Source organism: Centrocercus urophasianus, unplaced genomic scaffold (genome assembly GCF_019232065.1).
Source record: "Centrocercus urophasianus isolate 14NV4802_14NV808 unplaced genomic scaffold, USGS_Curo_1.0 seq_9, whole genome shotgun sequence".
NCBI lineage: Eukaryota > Metazoa > Chordata > Aves > Galliformes > Phasianidae > Centrocercus > Centrocercus urophasianus.
The window spans coordinates 1,147,188-1,165,828 of NW_024885532.1; the positions used below are offsets into that span (position 1 = coordinate 1,147,188).

Genomic DNA, 18,641 nt, shown 5'->3' on the forward strand with positions numbered 1-18,641 from the left:
TCTACGCTGCACTATGACAGCACTGCAGGAATTTCATTCCCAACGCAAGCCACCTGGTATTCCATTCTTGTTCTTTCTTCAGTTTCTTAACCCGGTTATTTGCAGCCACTCTGGAGCCAAGGCTGGCTTGGCTGAGCAGAGATCTATATTAGATGGAGATCTATATATGGAGATCTCTCCAGCAGAGATCTATATATTAGGTGGAAAAAGAAAGGGTATGGCCACTGGAAGTCAGGTCAGGAAGGACTACAGAGGTGGTGTTTGCTGCTGTAGAGAGAAAATTTATGTGGCCATAGCTCAATGGGAGTTGAATCTGGCCAGCGCTGTGGGAGACAAACAAAAGGACTTTTTATACACGTTAATGGTGAAGGACCAGAGGTAACATTACTCTGTTACTTGGTGAGGATGGTTACCTTGCAAGTAGGGTTGTTGGCAAAGCAGAGACATTAATGCCTCCTTTGCCTCTGTCTTCGATACTGATGGTGGGTTCTGGGATTCCCAGAGCCCAGAGGTAGGTAATAACAAACTCCCAGCTAATCCTGTAGTTGAATGAGATTTGCTCCTGCAGTTGAAGCCATATATGTCTATGGGGTCTAATGGGATTTATCCCAGGGTACTCAAAGAGCTGATGCTGTTGCGAGTTCTCTCATTTCTTTTTCAATGGCAATTGTCTCAGTTTTCAAGAACGGCAAGAAGGAAGACCTTGGTAATGTCAGCCTCACTTCGGTGCCTGGCAAGTTTATGGAGATTACTCTGGTAGCCATTGAAAAACATCTGAAGAGACAGTGCTGTCATGGTCACAGCCAATGAGTTCAAGAGGGGAAAGTTCTGTTCAATGAATTTAATATCCTTTTATGACCAGGTTGCCCACGTAGTTGACCAAGGGAAGTCAGTTGATGTCATGCTTTTGTATTTCAGCAAGGTTTTCAAGACTGTTTTTCAAAGTATCCTTCTAGACAAAATGCTCAGTGTGTAGCCAGACAAATCCATCAAATGGTGGGTGAAGAATTACGTGATGGGCTGGGCTCAAAGAGCTACGTTACATGGGGTGGCGTCAGGCTGGTGGGCAGTCACTAGTGTGGTTCCCTAAAGGCTTGATCTTAGGGCCAGTTCTCCGATGTTTTTGTAAATCACTTGGTTGCAGGACTTGAAGGCATACTGAGTTTGTGGGCAACACTAAGTTGGGAGGAGATGTTAACTCCCTCAAGGGTAGAGAGACCTTGCAGAGATCTTGACAAGTCAGAGAGCCGAGCGATCACCAACTGTGAGTAGTCTAACAAGGCCGGTGCTGGGTTCTGCACCTGGGAGAGAGGCAACACTGAGTACATGTATAGAATGGAGGACGAAAAGCTGCACAGTAGCCAAGCAGAAAGGGGCCTTGGGGTTCTGGTTGAGCAAGTAGAACACGAGCCAGCAGTGTTTCCTGGCAGCCCAAAGGGCCAGCCGTACCCTGGGGTGCATCAGGCTCAGCACTGCTACTGGGTGAGGGGAGGGATTGTATTGCACTGCTCTGTGCTGTGCGGCCTCACCTCCACACTGCGTGCAGCTTTGAGGCTGCTGTGTAAGGACATAAAGCTACTGGATGGCACCCAAAGGAGAGCAACAAAGAAGGGTCTGGAAAACAGGCTGCATGAGGAGGTCCCTGGGTGTGCTCATCCCAGAGCAGAGGAGCTGAGGGGAGGCCTGATGGCGACTGCAGCTCCTCACAGGGAGCGGAGGGGCAGCGCTGAGCTCTGCTCTGTGTGACAGCGACAGGGCCGAGGGAACAGCATGAAGCTGTCAGGGGAGGGCAGCTGGGGGTCAGGGAAAGGGGCTGCACCACAGGGCGGTGAGCATGGAACGGGATGCACAGGGCTGTGGGCACGGCCCTGAATGCCGGAGTTCATGGAAGAATTTGGATTCTCAGATACAGGGGTTGGATTTCGGGCGTTCCTGTGTGGAGCCTGGAGCTGGAATCAATGATCCTTGTGGTCTCTTCCAGCTCAGGATATTCTGTGGTTCTGATTCTAGAAGAGGGGAATGTAAGTGGCGTGCCACCAGGCAGATGAGTGCTGCGTGGGACAGGAATCCAGAGGGTTGGAATAAGCTCAGAGTGTAGGAGGCTCTGAGGCTTGTCTTGCCTGCCACAGAATGCCCCCAAGGCTGCAGCTTCTCTCCATTTCTGCCCCCGTGATGTGGTCACCATCACGTGTGCGTTCATCTCGCACTCTGTGAGTCCCTTTCCAATAACTGTTTCCGTAACATCGTGCCCTGACTCTCCTTAGCACCTGATTACACTGTGCTGCTCCCCAGATTACATACTTATTTCCACCTTACCCAGGCTCTTGCTCTTATTCCTGTGGCACTGAAGTGACTTACTTTCTCACACTCCTGGCAATATTGTAAGGAGATAAGAGCCTGTGTATTCCCATTGACTGCCATTGCCTGGCAACGGAGTTACAATGTCCTCTGCAATTCCAACGTCTCTGCTGATCAGTGGTGAGACATTCTACATATTAACCTGCACAGCATATGACCGTTTTGTCCTGCACTGAACCCATCTGAGAATCAGCTGCAGCTATGCACAACAGTAAATACAGTGCATGCAATTGCCATTGCCAAAGCAACCGACAGACTGCATCTGTAAATACCCTCTTTATTTTTTTTTAGAAAGCAGCATCAATGTGCATGATTTGCAGGTATAAACTTTATAATACAAACATCAATCTTAAAATATAATAAAATTTACATCAACGTGGAAAAAGCGGCAAGATAATACCTTACAAATTCATTATCTTAGTGGTAATTCCATTGTGTTTTGGGGAGGTGGGGGGGGGAAATCACCCTGAATGAAACATACAAACTCATTTTTTAAACTGGCTTTGTATCTTAGAAAAGTACACTTAAACATAAGCGTTCTTGTCAAAGTGCTTTGGTGAGGTTTGGTCTGGGACACTGTTGTGAACCTTTGTACGAGACGACATCACAGATGCGGCTCCATTATATGCATACGCTCTCCTGCAAAGAGAAGAGAATCGGCCATTTACAGTCATCTCACAGACTGGTAACATCTCTTACCCAAGCACTGTAGTGCTGTAAGGCTAGAAAGAAGGTATGGCAACGTGAAGCTCCTCCTGCTGGAGGCAGGTGACACCTCCCTCCCCTGTGCGCTCTCATTCAATTTCCACTCCAGCGTTTCCTGTAATTCCCCTTGATACAGACTGGAATGATATTCCTCATTCACAGCCAAGTAAACTGGTGCCAGATCAGATGAAACACTGAGGCTGTAGCAGAGATTAGGTGAGCAGTAACTCCTCCAGCTGTGCCTCTTTACTACCATCCCTCTTCTCCCAGCTCGTTCCCTTTTTATCTGATGATTTGGGAATAAAGAAACTTGTCAATTCATGTAAGGATCCCTGAACACTCCTCCTCCATCTGTGCACGAATTTTTTTCGGCTGTAGCAAATGTATCAAGTATTTATAATACCAGTATTTGTACTGAGAAAGTAGCTTTTCTTAATTACATTCGTTACATGAATGATGGAAAGAAAATTATCCTAGAATCCCATTATTTTCTTTCAAGCACACAATCCTTTTCTGACCTCACAGCAAAGTGTTTCTGATAAGTAATCAAACTGCATACATACAGCAGGTACAAAGGTGCTATGTTGATTTATTTCATTAAGTGCAACTTGGATTTTACCTTGAAGATTTACTGTTCTCAGCTATTGAGAAGCAGAATATACTGCCACCAATGATGCAGAGTGAAGCTCCAGCCCATCCAATGAATAAAGCTGCTCCTAATTCATACCTACAGGAGTTAATAAATGCATTTAACAGAGAATTAATTTAACATTCTTTTTCAGAGTAGAAAAACTGATTTTTTTTCTTCATATATATTTTTTCAGTTGACAGATATTCTTCGTGCAAAGTTAGCTGAGCCGTGATGCTCAGCTAGATTTTTTCCATTATTTCCCTCATGCACATGAGGCAGATCTGTCCCATGGCACACTGCTGCAGCCAGCTGGGTCGCCTCGCCTCCCAGCTCTCTTCAAGACTGATGGCTGAGAGGCTCTGATTCTTTGGCCCCCTTTTATATTGTATGGCTCCCATCCCCTTGAAACAATGCAGGTTTGTTCCCACTGTATCCCAGTCCTGACTGCAGCTTCCAGTGAGCCTTCCTCTGAGGCCGTTCAGCCCCATGACTTGAGCAAATGCCTACAGCTCTGATTAACACGCCCCTCCATCTCTCTGCATTTCTCCCTCTCCACATCCATGCCCTGGACTGAGTATACATGATGTTTGTATACATACATACCATAGGCAGGTGCAATCATGGATTCCTAGAACCACTGAGGTTGAAAAAGACTTCTAAGGTCATCCAGTCTGACCATCAACACATCTCCAACATGCCCACTAACCACGTCCCTCAGTGCGACATCCATACAGTCCTTGAATATCTCCAGGGACAGTGACTCCATTGCTACATAAAGTTTTCATTCAAATTATTTCACCCCTGTGCTACAGTTTTCAGACGACTGAGCAGATTTCTGTCTGTTCAAGGTCTGGGAGTTCTCTGACTGAAAGCAGATATCTGCATCAGAGTTCATCACCCAGGATCTCATTGCAGTCAGCACTCAAGAAATACGCACTCGACTCCAAAGTACACCTGCTGAATCACAGCCTCGAGTGCCTTTTTCGGTGTGCTCCAACAGAGGTGGATCAAAGCGATGAGCACAGATGGGAAGTGGCACAGTGTGAGCCACATGTGAGGATGCCTCCATGCACAGCGCGGTGCATGGTGTGCAGCTGGGCACCCCTCAGAAGCCTGCGCAGAGCACTGGGTGCTGGAGGACACAGTTGGACCCAGACCCAGGAAGGCTGTTGCTGTAACAACTCCACAGACAGACCATTTGCCTAAAACATGGGAAACACTACTTCATTTTCAGCATGAACTATTGGCCTGAGGCTCATGTGAGTCATACCAGATAATCAATTGCCACTTTCCCTCTTGCAGCTCCTCAGTTGGACAGAGATCAATATTAAATTGGGTTTAATTGGGTAGGAAAAGGTGGTCTGCCCTTTTCGTAACAGTTGGGAAGTGAAGGCATGGAACCCAGCCTTTGGTCTTGGGACTGTTTGTACTTTCTAAGCAACATTTATTATAACATGCATAAGCAGTTGGCATGTATAGACCGTTCCTGGGTGATGGCGGTATGCCATGTTAATGAATGGCAGAGCTGGCCTAATTGGTCCTTCCTTCACATCTTCAGACAGATAAAAGACTTTTTGATATACACTGGTGCTTACAAGGAATTTTCAATTGCATGTCAACCTGTGTATGGCTCCCTGGATTTTATCTAATCCAGTCTTCCAGGTTTTTTTAGTAGAAATCAATCCTACCCCACCTTCCAAAATCCAATATAGATTGGATTAAAAACATCCTGTACTTTGATGCCTCTTGAAAAAAAGTACTAATAAGAGGAGAAGAAATTTCTCTATTCCTTATTTTTTCCTTCTCTCTTTATCATTAAAACCCTTAAAGGAAGTCTTCTGTTTTTATGGTTCTTGCCTGTAAGGCTCAAAGTAGCCACACTCCAAAGTCTCCAAAGCCTCACACAGCCCCCACCTACTACAGCTACCTCCAGCTACACTCACCCAGGTTGGGAGCAGATATTTTATTATAATCCAAAGAGACAGAATTCCTGAGACAAAAGTAAGTATTAATATCAGTAAAGAAAACATCCTGGTTATCAGATATGTTGGGACCATGAAGCAAAGCAGTTATAGCTTCATTAGCCAACTGGGTGAACTCTGGGACATATGTACAGAACAAACCTAACCACCCAGCAAATCAACACAACTATCCAATGGAAATATATATTTTAAATGTCTAGTTCTTACAGTTTATGGAAAATGATAAGCAGGTTCGGAGCAATGTGACAGCAGGACAGTGCCAAGGGGGCCTGTGTGAACTCCACCAATCCAGAGAAAAGAAGGTCGAGGGGAAATGATTCTCTCCAAAAAAGGGAAGTCAGTCAGGTTGTTTGGATAAACTCAGCCTATTCATCTGGAAGAACGATGATGGTCATGAATTCAAATTGTGGCAATGGACAAAAAGGATGAAGGCTAGCACAGCTTTTATTGGAAGTAGTAAAGTGACAAAACAGACTCTGAAGATGAGCTCTGGAAGTAACATAAGCAAGGCAGTGCATCAGAGAGATGCACAGATTTTTTTTCTACTAGACATGTCTGAAGATAAATGAAATCCAGCACCAAGGTGTCCTGCGCTGTCACCAAGTCTCTGTGTTACTGTGTGCGGTCAAACAACACTTCTGGAGCAGTGTTACATCCGTAATCAAACTATTGTGCTGGAACATAAAATCCCGTGTAAGGCTTCTTTCTAAGTAAGTCTAACTTCAGGGTATCCTAGAGTAACTGTTATTTCTCAGCTATACACAAATTCAAACCAGAAGTGTCTCTGGGGAGCTCTCTGATTCCTCCTGCACACGTACGCATTCAGGGCACCTCTTTGCCATCCAAAGACAGCTAAAAGGATGCTAAACATCCCATGTTTTCCCAACATTTTCCACTAACAGTATCTCGAGCCTCTCTTGGACACCACCAGAATAACGACAGATGAAAATGTGCAGCAAGCAGTGATCAGCTGAAACCAATGCAGCAACCTCTCTCAGTGAAGACAAAAGCCAAATTCCCACAGTATGCTAGCAAGGCATATTCAATGCTTCTGCAAGGTACATCAAAGTAAGAGTTCCCAGAAGGCAGCAAAATAAATTGCTCCTATAAATTTCATATTGACTTAGAGAGAAAGGAATCAAATGCTACCTTTATCTTAATCTGACATAAGATCACTGCATGAGCTACACCTCATGCACACCATGTACAAGTCCAATTACAATTTCCCTCTCCACTGTTTTCTTTGTAGTTGCAATTATGTGTGCTGGCAGTTGTGCTATGCTATTTCTTTCAGGAAAAAATGTAATTTCTTCAAAAGATGATTTATGACCTTTATTTTCTCATTTGTTCACAGTAAAACTTTGCCATGAGGTCTGCCTGTTTTTTTTCCCAACCAAACTGTACAGGAACACAATGAAGGAAAGGGAATTCTGGCAACAGCCGAAGTATTTTTCACTGAAAACAGCAAGCCTGATGAATAATTAACTTGTGGCTGCATAGCCAGACTCCATTTTCTTCACAGTAGCTCACATCCTTGTAGCTTTTGGTGGCCTTTGGATCCTGTCCTTAACGTATCAAACAAGCTGAAACTATAGCAGAATTATGGAGGAAAGTATTATGAAATTGTTTTCAAGAGAAGCAGCGTCAGCCCTGCTGCAAACGTGATGCCAACTAAAGGTATTTAGTCAGTTAAACTGCCTTCTTTCCATCAAAGAGTAAGGGAGAGGCTCAGGATACATTACTTGGATCTCAAGGAAATTTATATCCAGTGATTGACATGTTCTGGAGTCAACATAAAGAACGTTTTGAAAATCTTCTCTTTAAAGATAAGTTTACATTACGTAAGAAACCACAGTGTGAAAGCCTATGATGCTCTAATTTGCAGCCAATGTTTTCAATCTGGGTGGATAAAACATGCTTCTAAAATTCAAACATTGGCTCATGAATGAATTGCTGCCTTTGAAAGTTCTAAGCATTCACAGCTCTAAGGAGAGTCTTTATGGATGACTATTTCTGGTAAGGATTCCGCTGTTCAGTAAGCACAAGTTCTTTCCTTATGTTCAATTACATAAAGTATAGTCAAAGCATTGACATTAGTCTTGTATGATCATGGGTTTTGAAAAGGTTCATGATCCAGCCTGGAGAAAAGAAGGCCCCTGAGAGGCCTCACTGCAGCCTTTCAGTACCTAAAGGGAGCTTATGAACAGGAGGATGTCTTGCTTTTTTACTCACGTAGCGACAGGACAAAGGAGAGTGGTTTTAAATTAAAAAAAAGGGAGATCTAGATCAGATATTAGGAGGAAATTCTTCATTCAGAGGATGATGAGGAACTGGCACAGCTGCTCAGAGAATCTGTGGATGCCCCATCTCTGGTGGTGCTCAAGGTCAGGTTGGATGGGGCCCGGGCAGCCTCAGCTGGTGGGTGGCAGCCCCGTCCACAGCGGAGGTTGGAACAGGATGGGCTTTAAGGTCCCTTCCAACCCAAACCACTCTGTGATTTTATGATCCAAATTTTAGCCATCTGGATTTGGAAATATGTCGGGAAAAAAAAAAAATCCCTTCAAATGGAAATAAGATCATGCACTCCTCAACACTGTTACGGAAACTATCTTCTATCAAAAGCATAGATAAATATTTTCTTCCTTTCCTATGGAATTATGCACCTAATGAGTGCCTCTGTCTTGTGAAATGCCTTTTTTGCACCTCTGACATAAACATAAGTTTACTCCAGTCAGCACAGTAGGCTCTGGAACAAGTGCTGCAGAGCCCCACCAAGCTGTGATAAGCCTGGGCACAAAGACTACAGGCCCATCGTTCTACAGAGAGGTGTAAGCTCACTGCATTTCAGCACAGTCACTGCAGTTGGAAAACATGATCAAATAAACTGCATCCCACTTTCCCTTTCTGCCCAACAGGAGAAGCATTTGCTTCCTGTATAAATGAGTTCTGGCGTGCAGCACAAAACTTAAGGTATACTTTTTCAAAAGATTTATGGGTATAGGAAAGTACTTACTTTTGTGCAACATAAGTAGGATCAAAGAACTCAGACGTAATCCTGTGTGCATACAGGGAACAACCAGTCATGGAGCACAGCCCTGAAAAGCATAAGACAAACCATTCAGTGGAACGGGCAGAGAAGCTTTGGGCCTCACCCTGAAGCCGATGAAGTGGCGTAGAACGGTGTGTGCACAGCTCTGGTATGACTCCAAAGACACAAACTTAGAGAAGTAAGGTATATTTACCACACAGTATGAAAATCAGTCCAGCTAAACAAGCTATTCTTGCTTTATTTTTATCAGAGCCGCCGATTTTTGTGCACTTCATCCCAACCAGTCCAGAAATGGAACCGAAGAAACCCAGACAGACAGCGGAGATCATCAGTCCTCTGCAGGCTTGGATGTAACCTGCAATGAGAAGGGGTAAGATTCATGTGAGGGCATGGACCACACCGGGTTTCACTACAGCTTCCCTCACCACACACAGGAACAGGCATTAATTAGTTATTTCAAACAGAATCAAACCTTGGCTGGAGTAATGCCATCTGATTACTGAGCACGTTCTTCTAGGCGACGGCATGACAGTGTTCTCCAGTGGGCATTGCCATGTGAGCCCAGCACATAAGAAACATACTATGGCAATCAGAGCTGGAAGAAATAATCCTGTGGCACTGAGCATAGCATCAGCAAGAGGCTGGACCGCTGGGTTTTGAAGAGCACAGTGCCTGTCACAGGTTGCAGAGCTTCTCAGAGCACATGAAGTCTTGTATGTGCATGTGCCATAGATGCAATAGGAGTGGCAGCAGGCTGGTGAGCCTGGCTGGACGTGCCACTCTGATCTCATTTGGATCAGCTAAGAAGATCGTTGTTATGCAAGGAGTCCAAATACATTCTCAGCGTCATGGATAGCAGTGATCCTTCAGATAAAGCAAACTACTGGACATGTGCCTTGCCACTGCATTCAGTTGTGTTGCCATGCCAGCTGAGGCTGCTCCAAACTGAACCGCCCAGCAGCTGGACTTTCCCACAGGACAAGAGATTACCTGTCCTTTTCTTCTTTCACAGTTAAACACTGTGATAATCACACAGTACTGTCCACTGCGTGGAACGCCACAGTCTTACACAGTTGAGTAACTGTCACAAGATGTTTTTCTCCATAACCTACTACATCTCATTTAAAATGGAAATGCGCTTCCATTATTCATGCGTTCATTCTTTTCTCTTTGATCTCCAGTGGGTGGAAATCTTGAGAGCCAAGCCAGGTTTCCATTGCTTATTACACCTACTTTTAGAGAATAACAAACAAATAAAAAAAACCCTGCATAAAAGCCCTTAATACGTAGAAAATTAATTTATTAGAACAGGAACCAGGGCACATTTAATGAAAACAGACGGCCATAGATTCAAACCAAAAGGTGTTACTGTTCATATAATGAAGCTGTGGGACTCTTTTCCATAGGCTATCTGGATGCTAGAAGTGTACACAGGTGCAAAAAGAGATGGGATAAATTCAGTTAGAAGAAATGTGTGTCTGGCTGGCTGGTCCCTGAACTGCAAAAGGCCATCACAGGTGCTTGCCCTTCTTCTACACTCATTAGCGGCATTCGCTTTGGTTGCTGTTGGAGGAACATCAGCTTCAGGATGACGACTCCCTGTTTGAACAATGTTTAAAAAAAACTCACTGATGCACAACTTAGCATAAGACACAGCACACAAGATGCCCCATCTCTGGAAGCATTCAAGGCCAAGTTAGATGAGGCCCTGGGCAGCCTGATCTAGAGGTTGGGAACCCTGCCCATGGCAAGGGGTTGGAACTAGATCATCATCTTTGAGGTCCCTTCCAACTCAAGCCATTCTCTCATTCTCTAACACTGCATTTTGTAGGATATAATGCTGCATTTTATCAGTCCTACAGAATTCAGGTGCTCACTGCATGCCTTGGAACAAAACCCAGTGGCATTTATCTGCATGCCTATAACATGATTCCGTAACCCATCCTGCTAAATGCAGTGTACAATTTAATAACCATAACTGTCATAGGACTCTCATGTTGGAATTTGAGAGCCATTTATGCCTGCTCAGGTGTCTAACACAGTCATTAAAATTAAAGTCTGAACTATAAGACACACTCCTACTGTAGCTGGATGAGCTGTCCATTGGAGAAACCTTTATTACACTACTGATAATAGATGAAACATGGGGTAACCAGCTCAGAGTTGACTTCTAATTTTTAGATATCTACAATTACGTTAATAGCCCTTATCTTCTATATGCAATAATACCTAACAATTTGTATTTTTAGAAAAAAAAAAACGATAAAAGACATTGAAGAAATGTTTCATTCTTACAGAAACACACTTCAAAATATTTTTCCTTAATGAGGTGTTACTTCAGTATTACTACCACGTTCAAGCTTTGAGCTGAAAAATTATCTTGCTATTTGCATAGAAATCAATTTTTTCCCTTTCTGTTGTGCTGAGTCTATCTACTAGAATCATAGGATCATAGAATCACCAAGATTGGAAAAGACCTCTAAGATCATCTGGCCCAACTGCCCACCCACCATCAGTATTTCCCCACTAAACTGTGTCCATTAGTACCACATCTAAACGCTTCTTGAGCACCTCCAGGGACAGTGATTCAACCACCTCCCTGAGCAGCCCATTCCAGATTAGCACACTGACGCAGAATAATTTGATAAGGCTTATATTTTCCCTTAGTAATTGTGAAATAGCCTAGGTTAAAAGGCTTCAAGCAGAAATGTTTAGTGGCACGTTGCTGTACCTCCAAACCTTTTGAATATAAGTGAGGAGTAGTACTTCCCAGTGTTGTAGCTGAAAGAAAAAGGGCAGCTCTTCCTCTGCTCTCCTGAAACCTTAGTTAGGCAACTGCTGCTGCTTCTGATCTTCTCCTTCTCCACTCAGCACTGAAGAGCCTCCAGCCCTGAGTCAGGAACCATAACAAGTGTCTCTCTGAGTAGGTCCCTCTTGTATCCCTAAACCTGTAATCAAAAATCTCATACATCATCCTACAGCATTCAAAGGAGATGCTTTCACCCGAAATACCACTGAATGGAAAAGAGAAGCACCACGACATCCTGCAGTATAGGGATTCTGACAAGATTTGAGACAAATCCAGCTGAAGAATTACAGACTGAAGATATACGAAACCACATCTAAAGATTACCATCTGCCTTGAGCACCTCTCACAGGTCCTATGTAAGATATTTTACTTTTTCATTGGGATCTGCAAGAAAATAAAAAGTAGAGCACATCTTCTGATGTTCGCTGGACTGTACAACCAGTTTATAAAACCCGGCATTTCTAAGGCATAATTCACCTAATCCTAACAGAGCTATATCTACAATAGATCATATTAATTACATGTAATTTTTTTCTGCAAGCTTTGTAAAGTGAGCCTAAGGGTGACTCACAACTATTTGGTGGTTATCTAATACCAGGTGAGATGACTACCACTGCTAAGTAAACTGTTTCCTCAACAGTGAAATAAAATTGCACTCCCAAACAGCTCGCTTCAAATTCCAGCAATAATTAAAACTTCTTCTGTGTCAAATTCTGTAACTTTACTCCTTTGTTTTTTTTCCCCCTCAGGCAAAACCCAAAAGATGTCAGTAGGTAAAGAGTGTTGGTAAGACTTCAAAATGTGGCTCTCTCAGTTTATAAAGGCCCAAGTCTGAAGACGGTGCCCTCGCTTTGCTAATTTTTGCTACAGTAGGCATGGAAAAATTTGTCTTTATTACTTTTCCATACAACGTATTTCTCGTAGCACCTGGGTGAAGCAGGAGATGCAAACTGGTGAGGTAACTATTATTTTTGACAGGTCCAATTTATTGACACCGTTAGTAGTTAATTGACACATTAAGGTGCTGAACCATGAACACATCCACCCAGAGGTCCTCTAAACCTTTATTTATGCCTGAGCCTCCGAGGAGAAGCAATAAATATTCACCCCAACCAAAATAACCAGCATATGCTAGGAACAACATGGTTGAAATTCAGTTGTTACTGAAGGTCAATACACAGCTTTAAAGTAGTAGAGGGGGTGAGACAGCGAGAAATGATTAACTCACTCAACAGAAATCATTTTCAACTATAATTGCATGAGTTGGAGCACGGCTCAGCTCTGCTGAATGAATAACCTTCCTCACTAAATATTTCACCAAATTCTGCAGGCCAAGTGAAGTGGGACTTGTTTCAGCTCACCACAGCAATTATCCAACTGCCACACATTTTTAAAACAAAATAACTGAAGTGGTCATAATCTACACCAAAAACATAGAAGAGTAGAAGGCTTTGTTGCTTCTACCAAGCTGACTGTGGCAAAAGCATGCGTAAAAGGGTGAAATCAATCTCAGGATCAAACTCAGCCCAACTGCTCGGACCTAGGATAAAACAGGCCACTTACAGCTGTGAATGTAACTGCACCTTTTCTTTGCTTCCTGGAAAGCAAGAACCAAGGTTCATCATGCAGAGACTGGGAATCTTCTACCACCAAAGATTGTCTCCTTCCCAAAAATGTGCTATGCATACTTTCGTCAGCATCTACAGGAAGCTGGTACCTTGTCATGTACGCACTGACCACCCAAACAAAGCTCTGAAGCAACGAGAAGCCATATGTTTGAAACAGACAAGTAGACAAACATGTATTACTCATAAAGTCATGTTTAGCAGCATTCCAAGAGAAACCTATTTCAAGTATTTTTTTTCAAACAAATGTGTTTTGTCTTGCATTCAAATTAATCTTGTTGGGCTATCATCTTTCTTGCCTCACCACTCTCATGCTTGCCTCTCATGCTCTCAAGGAGCTATGAGGAATTCACACATTCATACTGTATGATTCTCACAAAAACATCTGCATACTGTTATGGGGGGTTGCCACTTTCACAATGAATACCTGCAGCGGCACCTTGCAGTCTGCATCATGTGAAGTAGCAGTGGTTACCTTACAGATACAGCTCAGGTTCCTTCTAAAAGTACACACCCATTGCCTTTGTATGTTTTTCTAAGCTCCAATACCTTCTTTTATATCATAAGTAAATTTTTGTTCAGCTGTGTTCTTTCTAAAGGTCACTGGATACACTGCTGAGAACACGGTAACGGATACAGCATTAGGAGGTGGTTTCACCACCAAGTTTCTGTCTACGACCAGCAAAAGCAAACCCAAAATGATTTGAAGTCCTGCAAGAACACTTATGCTCACATACAAAACATGGGGTCCGTAATAAGGGGCCAGCCCTTAACAGTGGTTGGCCAGGTTTACTATACAAGAATGCATGAAGGTGGAAAGGAACACAGGTAATTTTCTCCAGCGGCCAGTGGCGCAGTGCGATGGCCCCAAAGCCGTGAGTGCTGCCCTGCTGCCATGTCACTGCCAGGAACTTGCACTCCATGATGCACATCAGAAACTGGGAACAGGGAGTGACCCCTGGCTACTCCTAATCCAAGCTACAACACTTTCTGAAGAAGGCAGCCCTTTTCCTGCACCCCACAGGAGTGTCCAAGCATCTCTCCAGTCCTGCCCCACCACTTCAAGGAATGGAGCATGCTCTATAGGGTTTGCTGCTTCTGCTCACCAAGAACTGCTCTCTTGGGACAGAATGGGCACCAGAGCTGTCCTTCTTTGCTTCCCCTGGGTCCACCATCTGAGGTTGAGCTGCCATACCGCAACACCAGGGAAGGGTGAGGGTGAGAAGGTACACAGGTTCACAGCAGAGTCCGTTGCTGTGAGGAGCAGAGCTGGGGCCAGGCAATAGCCCAGAGGCAGCTCTGACTGCAGCAAGACCCTCAGCTGGTCTACAGTGTGCTGGGGGTCACACTGCTGTATGTGCATCCCACGTCTCCTTTACTGTGCCTGCACACCAGTATCTTGGCCTCACTTGAAGACACGGATCAGGGACACTGAAGCCAAACTATCAAGCAGCCTCTGTCAGGAGGATGGGATGAGCCCTGTCCAGATGTGGATTCAGATGCTCTGCCAGATGCACGCCTGCACAGACAACTGCCTCAGACACTCATTTCTTGGAGAACTGGGACATGGCACCCAGAACATAATGTTTTCTAGGTCTGAACTGGGTTTGTGGAGAGTAAAAGGGGCTTTGCTGTTTTCTTTCTTTCCTGTTTGGGGTGGGTGGGGGGTGAGGATTTTAAACATTCCCACATACTTTGTTTGCAACTTTGCCTCTCTCGTTCTAAAATCAGATCCACCCACTGCAAACCCAGCACCTGAACAACGGATGCCACGGGTCCAACACTCATCCGTGATCATGCAGTGCTCCCTCACAGAGCACAGCTCCTCATCAAAGCCTGGAGAACACTGGTTCCTACACCAAGCCCCTGAGTGGTGCCACTGTTCCACTCCGCTGTGGGACCAGCAAAACCCTCTGCCACCATGGGGCTGGGGCAGACGGGTTCTGGGTGCAATACTCCTCCATCCACATGCAGCATCTGAAGCACAGATGCCTGAAGGCTGCCTGCACCCTGACCTCTTGCACGTCCTGAGGGTGGATTCAAGGTTTTCTGATACTGGGACTCATTTGCTTAATGGCAGCATTAATCCCTGCTGTAACAGCATCAGTGTCCCACTAGCAGATGTTTCCTCAACGAACTTTCCCAAGAAGTGGACCAGCCCTGGACCCTGCGCAGGGAGTGCCCTGGAGGCAGAACCGTGTTTGTTGTTGTTGTTTTTTTTTGGAATATCAAAGCCACGGGCAGGCTATATAGTTTATTCCTTTATGACCATAGAAACTTGGAAAAGGTGCCATTATTTTAAAAACCTCTCCTCCCTTTATTGACAGCCACTCCTGAGGCTATAAACCAGGGCCGGCCGCACTTTCACTCTTTCTCCCGAAGCTATCATATGAACTGGCGGCAAGTTGCTCGCTGTGCGGGCTGCAGCGTTCGGCTCCCCGCAGCGATCGGCCATATCCCCCCCCAGCGGGCACGGAGCGCAGCACCCACCCGCCTCATCCCTCGGCTCCAGGCGCTGCAGCTCCGAGCTCTGCTCCGGGAAAGCCCAACGCCGCGGTTCGCCCATCGAGCGGCCACATCCCAGTTAAGAAGAACCGAGCAAAGCAGCGCAACACACCGCTATAACCCCATGCCCGCATCACCCCAAGCGCTGCGCCCCGACGCGGTCCCGGGACGCGGCCCGCTCGCCCCAACGCGCGATCGCGGTGCAGGCACGGACTGCGGTGTCGGGGCCGGGGGAGCCGGGGCGGAAGGCGGAGGGTTCTGACCGTCGAGAGCTAGCATGGACGGGAAATCCTTGCAGTTGGAAACGCCGGTGGAGTCGGTCACGCAGGTCTTCCAGAGGTTGGCCCAAAAGGTGGCGGTGGTGATGACCGTGCCGTCTATGGAAGACACCTTCCAGTAGTCGGTGGGCAGCGTGGAGGACACCAGCACCCAGCCGGAGATGGTGAGCAGAAAGGCGACGATCTCCGCCGACGTGCTCGCCATCGGGCCCGGCGGCAGCAGCGGGCGGCGAGCGAGCGGCGCGGGGCCGCGGAGCGGAGGGTGGGGCGGGGCTTAAGGGGCGGCGACCAATCGGCGCCGGCTGCGCCGGGAAGCCGCGCCCCCTCCCTCGCCCCACCCCGCCCCGCCCAAGTCACCTCCGCTTACACCGAGCGGCGGGGGTCCGCGCGTGTGAGCGCTTCGCTCCCCCTTGGGCCGGCCGTGCGCCTTGCCGGCCCTGCGGAACGCCCCTCACCGACTGCAGGAAGGGGTTCTCAGCCCTCTGCCACCCGCGCGCAGGTGGCAGCGCTGCTCGGGCTCGGCGTCGTGTTGCAATGCCAGCGGTGAGCGGCGGCTGTACCGAGCCCTGCCGCAGCCCGCGGGGCGAAACCATCCGCCCGGCCCTCCTCTGGTCAGGAGCTGTTTGCTTTCCACATCAGTAGTGTATTTGCTATTGATGTGGAAAGTACACTGCCGGTCTTTACTTTCCGCCTGTTTGTTTCAAAACTATTGTTACATTTTCTGAAGCTTTTTGCCAGACAGGCAATCACGGGAGGATAAGAAGCCACATTTACATCATTCTACGGTGATGAATGCTGTTTGATTTTGCCATGTGGAAACAAACCTGGATATGAGTACCTTATTGCTATGTGGCCATTCACGACGGGGGGAGGGTGGGGCAAGGAGAGAAAAGAAAGGAAAAACCCAGCGAGGGCTGGGCGTACCCTTAGGCACCCGTCAGGGCCCAGTGGCAGCAGGCTGCTGTCAGCCTGTTCATAGAATCACTGAGGTTGGAAAAGACCTCTGAGGTCATCTAGTCCAACCGTCAGCCCATCCCCATCGACCCACTGACCACATCCCTCAGTGCCACATCCACACGGTTCCTGAACACCTCCAAGGACTGTGACTCTACCACTGCCCTGCCCTGGGCAGCCCATTTCAGTGCATCACCTCTCTTTTGGAGAAGATTTTTTCCCTAATACCCAACATGAGCCTTCCCTGGCATAACTGGAGGACATTTTCTCTTGTCCTGTCAGTTACCTGGGGGAAGAGGCTGACCCTCACTTCACCACAACATCCATTCAGGTCATTGTAGAGAGCAATGAGTTCTCCCCTGCGCCTCCTCTTCTCCAGACTAATCAATCCCAATTCCCTCAGTTGCTCCTCATAAGATTTGTGCTCCAGCCCCCTCACAGTTTCACTGCCCTTCTCTGGACACACTCCAGAGCCTCAATGTCCTTCTTGTAGTGAGGGGCTCAAAACTGAACTGTTGGTGCCCAGCAGGTTGAGCCGGGCTCTGCAGGACACTGCTGTGGTGTCAGCTGTGCCCAGCACTCAGAAAAAAAGTGCTCCTGGGTCAAGGAAGAGGGTATGGCTCTAGACCAAAGTCTCATCTATGTGTCAGCATGATTTATTTGTTGGAGGGCAGGGCAGCAGACACAACATTTGAAAGTTGTTTATTTTATTTCCCCCTCATAGCACTTTGAGGTCTTGGTGGTGGGAAGAAAGTCAGAGATTCAATCCCAAATCTGGGTAATTGCATGCTCCTGGTGTGAGAAGCTCGCCTGTACATTTGTTGGTAGTGCTGCTTGGGTCCGTGTCATGTGTTGGATCCCAGATCTGCTGCCTGGGCGGCTTTTGGCCAAGGCCCTGGCAAGATTTCCAGTGTGCTGCTAGATTGAAAGCAGGAGGGCAGACTGAGCATGCTTACTAATACCTCTAGGGCCAAATCTGAGCCTTGGGAGGAAGAGAAGGAGGAAGAGGATCTTTCCATCAAGCACAGGGAACAGATTCCCTGCTGTGACCTTCAGCAATCACTTCTGCTCTCCCAGGCTCTCCACTTTGGACAGAGCTGGGCTTTGGCTGTGATATACAGTACAAACCCATGTCTCCTGGACCAGTATCCATCTACCTCCACTGACCACAGAGGAAGCCTGGGCAGGTGGCTGAGGACAGGTGATATTAATTCCACCTTCAACCTACTCACTGCTTGTGACCAAAGACCTACCAAGCAGGCCTAATTTGTAAGCCCATTCACCTGTACCCTTTTTTACCCAGGGAAATATAAAGTGTCTTTGGTGTACACAAGAGTCTCAGTTTAGCTCCAGAGAAAGCCTCCTGTTCTTTTCTAGCCTGACACTGCTGCTCCTGAAATACCTCTGGAGATGTTTGCGTCATTTGTTTGATCATTGCTGTCTTTCTCACCCAAAATCAGAGCCAAATGTTAAGCTTCTAATCTCACCTCTGATGGTGCAAACCCAAAAAGACATCATGCACAACTGAGTGTTTACTCAGATGAAGGTTAGCAGAAGCTGCAATAGATACTCTTCCCCCGTGGCATGTTCTTTGCACTGGCAAGTATCTGCAGGCATTAGTTGTTGGAAAACGCTCATCTGTGAGGTTGTGTTTGTCCCCATGCCACATCAGCTTCTCTCTCCTGTGCAACAACAAGGTCTTCAGTCATGATCTTAACTCCAGGGTCTTCGACTTCAGGAAATCA

At 46.4% G+C, this 18,641-nt stretch overlaps 1 protein-coding gene across 1 annotated transcript; it reads right to left on the reverse strand.

Moving 5' to 3' along the window:
* Positions 1 to 2,619: 2,619 nt before the first annotated feature.
* On the reverse strand, positions 2,620 to 16,171 carry CLDN10 (claudin 10). Its single transcript, XM_042839043.1, has 5 exons — positions 15,928 to 16,171; positions 8,919 to 9,080; positions 8,690 to 8,771; positions 3,683 to 3,790; positions 2,620 to 2,997 (listed from the first exon to the last, which is right to left on the reverse strand). Exons 1-5 carry the CDS (start codon positions 16,145 to 16,147, stop codon positions 2,883 to 2,885), a joined length of 687 nt encoding a protein of 228 aa, XP_042694977.1. The 5' UTR covers positions 16,148 to 16,171; the 3' UTR covers positions 2,620 to 2,882.
* Between the last annotated feature and the right edge of the window lie 2,470 nt (positions 16,172 to 18,641).